Raw genomic sequence first — 6,228 nt, forward strand, 5'->3', positions numbered from 1 at the left:
CCTGCCAGGGGGGCCTGTCCCAGTCAGGGAACCAGCAAGTCGAAAGGGAAAAATGCGATTCAATTGTTGGGAAAGGGGACAGAGAATCCCTAAAGTCCCATTTTTTGTATTTTGCACTGAAAACAAAAACGGTTAAGGGAGAAGACACCCTACTTCCGAAAAAAACAAATTAAAAAACAAACACGAAACCTACTGACACCCACGCAGGAGGCAGTTGGAAGCATCGCTTCTGATTGCTACTCTGGGTGGAGAATTTTAAATTAGTGGATGAATTTGGTCTCCGCTGTGTAAGGGCCTAGGGACTGCTATGCTAGTTTTCAGACCCAAAGTGACTGCAAAAAAAAAAAAAATCTATCTATATGTGTATATACATATATATGTGTGTGTGTGTGTGTGTGTGTGTATATACACACATATATATACACACAATTAAGAACCACGATGCACTTCTTTCGTCGTTTTGTCATTACAAATTTTGGCGTTTGCAAAAACAAAAGGGTTTTTTTAGGGGGTTAACCAATTCCATTCGGGAGAGGATGTCAAGATAAAAAACAGAGGTGAAATTAGGCGGCCAGTGCATGGGGGCCGAAGGAAGAGCGGAATTTCAATCTCGCTTGATTGAGGCCGCAGCCCCTCACATTTTCTAAAACAAAACACATCCCGAAAGGAAAAAAAAATGTAGCCCCAAAGTAAAACTGGCCACAATGAATTTGAGTTTCACGGAGAGGAAATCGCACCCAGTAATAGGACCCAATCTGAGGAAAAAAGGTGGGGGGCGGAGAGGTCGGCAGAGGGAGTTGTTAACGGCGGCCTCACGGTGGAATTAATGAGATTAACCGGGGCAATTAGGACGCCCGCCCAGCTCCGCCAGCCCGCGGCGGGGCGGCTGAATGGAAAAGATTAGGTTAATTTCATTAATTCGCAATCCACAATCTATTTTCAGGCCCCCGTAGCCCCCTCCCCTTGGCACCTCTTCCCCTCCCCCTCTGTTCAAGCCCCCCCACCCAAAGGAACAGAAAGGGCCAAATCTGGTTCTGTTTGTCATCTGCATATTACCAGGAACTAAATCCAGGATGACGTCGACTCAGTATAAAACCAACAAGAGGTTCAGCTGGTCTAAACTCCGTCCTACCCGCGAGTTGAGTTCGGCAAACGCTGCAGCGAGGGGAGGGCGGGAGGAGGGAGAGCGGACGCAGGGGGCGGGGAGGGGCGCGGGGCTGCGCGCTCGCCGGCGCTCTCTTTCGGTTTGGTCCGCCGCGGGAGGAGCGTGGACCCCCCCACTTTGAGGCTTTTTCCTCGGCGCGTCCCCGCCGCCCCCCGGTCCCGGCGCGGGGCTTGGGGATGCCCGCCAGCATGTTCAGCATCGACAACATCCTGGCCGCCCGGCCGCGCTGCAAGGACTCGGTGCTGCCGGTGGCGCCCAGCGCCGCGGCTCCCGTCGTCTTCCCGGCCCTGCACGGGGACTCGCTTTATGGCGCCGGCGGCGGCGGCGCCTCCTCGGACTATGGCGCCTTCTACCCGCGCCCCGTGGCCCCCGGCGGCGCAGGCCTCCCGGCTGCGGTCGGAGGCTCCCGCCTGGGCTACAACAACTACTTCTACGGGCAGCTGCACGTGCAGGCGGCACCCGTGGGCCCGGCCTGCTGCGGGGCCGTGCCGCCGCTGGGTGCCCAGCAGTGCTCCTGCGTCCCGACGCCCCCAGGTAGGGTCGCGCTCGCGCCGGCCTCGGCCTCGGCGGCCGGCCGCGGTCCTCAGCCCCTGGGACGTGGGTGGGCGGTGGTGCTCGCCTTTTTCACTTTGCACAAACTTTTCTCCTCTTGAAAACCTGCCCCCCCCGACCCCCGTCTTTTCGTGGATCGGGCGCAGGCGTTTGCACACTTGCTGCAAACTTTAGGCGAGAGTTAGCGGAGACTGTAACAGTGCCTGCGTGGAGGAGACTTTTAGAATTTAGCCTTTTAGGATTCCCTAACCGGCGTTGGGCGTGTGCGGGTGGACGCGGTCGCACGGTCCCCCGGTTCCTCACACCCTGTTTTCCGCGCACCCCCAATTCCCAGCACCCCCTTGCTGACGATTTTAAATCCGGAGTGGGTGTCGGGCGGGCGTGTGCGCGCGCGGTGGCAACGGAGGCGGCTGACCGTACGCCTTACTCTGTCGCAGGCTACGAGGGCCCCGGCTCGGTGCTGGTGTCCCCTGTGCCGCACCAGATGCTGCCCTACATGAACGTGGGCACCCTGTCGCGCACCGAGCTGCAGCTCCTCAACCAGCTGCATTGCCGGCGGAAGCGGCGGCACCGCACCATCTTCACCGACGAGCAGCTCGAAGCTCTGGAGAACCTCTTCCAGGAGACCAAGTACCCAGACGTGGGTACCCGCGAGCAGTTGGCCCGGAAGGTGCACCTCCGCGAGGAGAAAGTGGAGGTAGGCGCGAGACCCCGCCGGGGCGCGCTCCGTGGCCCTTCCCAGCGAAATAAGGCTCCAGCCGGGTTTGCTCAGCTCTCCTTGGGTCTCCTTGCTCTTTAAAAACATCCCAGCAGCGGCCTGGAGGCTACTGGAGGGCGCTTTAGGCCCAGGAAGTTGGATGAAAATACGGAAGCGGGAGCGGGTCTCCTTTTGATGGCGTGCGCGCGGGGTCCCCGGGTTCCCTCTCCACGCCAGGGTCGTCCCGGGGGTGCCCGGGCATGGCGGGGGCGCGCCTTTGATCCTAACCGTTTTTTGTCCTCCGTTGCGCAACAGGTCTGGTTTAAAAACCGCCGCGCCAAATGGAGGCGGCAGAAGCGGTCCTCGTCGGAGGAGTCGGAAAACGCCGAGAAGTGGAACAAGACGTCGTCGAAGGCGTCGCCTGAGAAGAGGGAAGAGGAAGGTAAAAGCGATTTGGACTCGGACAGCTGACGGCCGCGGGCCGGCCGTGGCCCTTGCCTAACTCGAAGGACTTGCACACCCAGACGATGCTACTTTCTTGCACACGCGCTGCCTTGCGGGAGGGGGGTCGAGAAAGAGGAACGAGGAGCTGTAAATAGTGTACCGTCCGGAGGGTGGGCGCCTGGGGTCGGGCCGCGCCGGGACTTGCTGCCCCGAAGTCCGAGGCCGCCGGCGACTCACTCCCCACCGTAGTATTTATAGTTAAATTAACGGTGACAATACAATAAAGTGACGGCGATGTAGACGGGCCACATTCTGTATTTCGTACCCCACCGCCAGCACCATCTGAGGCCCACAAAAAAAAAAAAAAAAGAAATCTAGTTAGTCTATAGCTTCAAAAGGAAAACCGGGCAGCTCTGACCTGCCCAAAAAAGGAAAAAAAGAAAAAAGGGAGACGGAAGGTCTGGGTACGAATGGTCACAGGACCGGGCGTCCTGGTGTAAACTTCGTCTCTAGGTTTCCAGGCAGGGGTGGAGAGTGGCACTGCCGGCACTGGGGGCGGTAGCGTTGTCCCTGCGAGCAGGCTGTTCCCCCTCGCCCGTGGGGAGAGCCAGGACCTTTTCCCTCCTTGCTGCCCATGGGATAGCGGATAAGCAGGATCTGCTTGGAGCGGACGGATCCTGGGAGCGTCTCCAGAGTCCGTTTAGGCTGCTCACCCGGCCCTGCTCCCGCGAAATCCCCAGACCTAAGGCGGCGGGTCCGCGTGGAATTAGGCAGGCATGCCCTCTCTCCAGAAGCTTTCCTGGATCTCTGCTGGTCTCTCTCGCCGCTCACCTCCTCCCCGGTGAAAGTTTCTGCCCCACAGCCCTGCTGTGCGCCCAAGAGCCCGGTGAGGAGCCTGCCGGTGCGGGGGGGCCCATCGTGCTTCTCCCTGGGAGTTTGGGATGACCAGGTGCACGTTCTGAGCCCTGCATTCCGTCCGCCTACCGGGCCTAGAGCACGCCAGCGGCTGTGGCAGAGTCATAGTGAGGTGGGAGTGCTGAGCCTTTGGCTTTCTCTGCCTACTGTCTCTGCTCTGCCCCTGATGGGGCCAGAGTAGGAGAAGCCCCGGAGAGGCTGGGGCGCTGGTCAGTAGCTTGGAAAGGCCTGTAGATGCTTCCCGGTGCTGGAGAAGCACTGGGGGCGGAGATGAGAGCATGCATTCCGTAGGGTTCTCTCCAGACCATGGGGAGGATGGAGTGGAGGCCAAGGGCCAGCAGGAATGGCTTTTAATGTGTTAAACTTTATTGGGTTTACACTAAATCCATTTTATAGACAAGGAAGCTCAGGTTCAGAGGGTGTCCCGACGTGTCTGCTGCCAAGGAGGTGAGCTCTTCCCTTCTCCTGGGCGGCCTCCGGCAAGTAGCACAGCACACACAAAGTAACCTTTTTTTTTTTTTTCTTTTACAAGAAGCGGTAGTTTTTTTTGTTTTGTTTTTTCAGCGTTTATCAGGTTTAAAAGGTAGAAGTGACTCTTGGAGCAGGTGAAAGCACTTAGGAAATAAGGGGTGGCTTCCAAACAGCACCTTTTAAATAAGGAGGATCCCTAAATGAAGGAGGTGGGTAGCAGTTTGGAGACCAGGTCTGCCTCAAGGGGCAAGATTGCCTTGGTTCCTCTCCAGACTCCGTCACTTGTGACGTTGGGCAAATGACTGAACCCTCCTCTGTGCCTCACCTTCCATGACTGTAAAATGGGCACAGTGATAGCATCTGCCTTTCAGGGGAGTTGTGGACGTGAGGCACTATCTATCTCATTAAAGGTACAATGACACCTAGTACGGGGGAATCTTTCGTGGCTACTTATTTTTTCTTAATGTGATTATGACATGTCAGACACAGCACTTCAAGATTTATGTACGTTATCTCATTTTACCTTTCATGTACTCTGAGAGGGGGAATGTTTTCACCGTTTTACAGACGAGGAACCTAAGGTTCAGAAAGGTTAAATACTTTTTAACAACATTCAGCTTGTAAGAAATAAAGGGGAGACAGCGTCTTCGCCCAAGTAAATCTTATATTGTAATTAGAAATGTTTCCACTAATGTCAGTTCCGGTGAGAAATACTCAAAGAAGGTGTCCCGTTAATTTCAAATGAATCTTGCAATGGCCACTATGGTACCTCCTCGTCAGATATCAGACTCCCAGGGGGAGAGCCTTGCCTGCCTGGCACCCCTTCTGTATCACTGTTCCTAGGTGCCGCTCTGTGTCCCATTTGGAGAGGGGTGAGCCCTGTCTTCCACCCTTCCTCCAGTGCTCCCTTAGTCTAGAACATTCTGACATACAGCAGAAGCAGGCAGCGTCATTTCACCCTGAGAAATCTGACGTCTCCAGAACTCTCTACCCTCCTGTGTGTCCTTCTCCACAGCTTGTCCCTAGACTCCTTATAAATGGGATGTTTCATTTAAAAAAAAAAATTGTCTTTGTCTAGCCTGGAGAAGGGTCCTCAACAAGTGACAGGGAGGGGGATTGAGGGAGGGGTAGGTTCTCAGATACTCCTCCCTCACGGGCACGTGGCGAAAAGCCACAGCTAGTGGGGTGTGCAAGGAGGGGGGCGGGATGGGGGGCGGGACAGCTGCTCCCAGCTTGGCCTGGGCAGGGCCAGGGTGGCAAGAGAAAGCTCCCCCCGAAAGAAAGCTCCAAAGGACCCAATGAAGCAATTTAGTATCGGCCCAGCTCACAGGAAATAAACATAACAGACATCTGGAGCAAAGAGGGAAACGTCAGGATGGTCTCATTAGAGTCCAGCCACCTCCTCCGGCATTCCCCAGGCAGCCGTGGGGCTCAGACCTTCGTCTTAGCCTGGCTGTTGGGGTCAGGGAGGGCCACATGGTGTCTGGGAGCAGAAGGCTTTCAAGAGCTGTCTTTGGACCTTGTAATTGTCTTGGGTGAGAATTTGGATCCTGGTGTTAGAAAAGTGATGGGTGGGACGTAAGCCAGGTGACGGGCGAAGTGGTTTCCAGTCTTCACAACGTGTCCCCCTTCCCGCTTGAAGGTGTTCTCCCCATTTCACCATTGAACAAACTGAGGCACAAAGTTATCACAAAGGTCCAGGATGAGAACTGCCATCTCCAGGGGACAGGGCTCTTTTCCATAAATCAGGCTGCCTCACAGAACCCAGGCTGTTCTTTTCTGGTGGTGATTGAAGCTGCGTTTATAAGTTCCGCAGGAGTGAATGCAGTTGCCCCTGGGGGGCACAGGAATTAATCTGCCACAAGGTGCCAGACAGGCTCTGGCAAAGAACAATGGTGACCATTAGAACCCCTGACATCAGTCTAGCACTTTCGACTGTCAAGCCCTTCTGCACGCCTCTGGAGCCCTCAGGAGGTGGGAGTCG

At 55.9% G+C, this 6,228-nt stretch overlaps 1 protein-coding gene across 1 annotated transcript; it reads left to right on the plus strand.

The window, feature by feature from the left end:
• Positions 1–1,257: 1,257 nt before the first annotated feature.
• GSC (goosecoid homeobox) lies at positions 1,258–3,571 on the plus strand. The gene is made up of 3 exons (XM_079913833.1): positions 1,258–1,699; positions 2,155–2,414; positions 2,730–3,571. The coding sequence occupies exons 1-3, from the start codon at positions 1,342–1,344 to the stop codon at positions 2,883–2,885; spliced, it is 774 nt and encodes a 257-aa protein (XP_079769959.1). The 5' UTR covers positions 1,258–1,341; the 3' UTR covers positions 2,886–3,571.
• The last annotated feature ends 2,657 nt before the right edge of the window (positions 3,572–6,228 follow it).

Source organism: Stenella coeruleoalba (assembly GCF_951394435.1).
Source record: "Stenella coeruleoalba genome assembly, chromosome: 2".
In the NCBI taxonomy this organism is placed as follows: domain Eukaryota; kingdom Metazoa; phylum Chordata; class Mammalia; order Artiodactyla; family Delphinidae; genus Stenella; species Stenella coeruleoalba.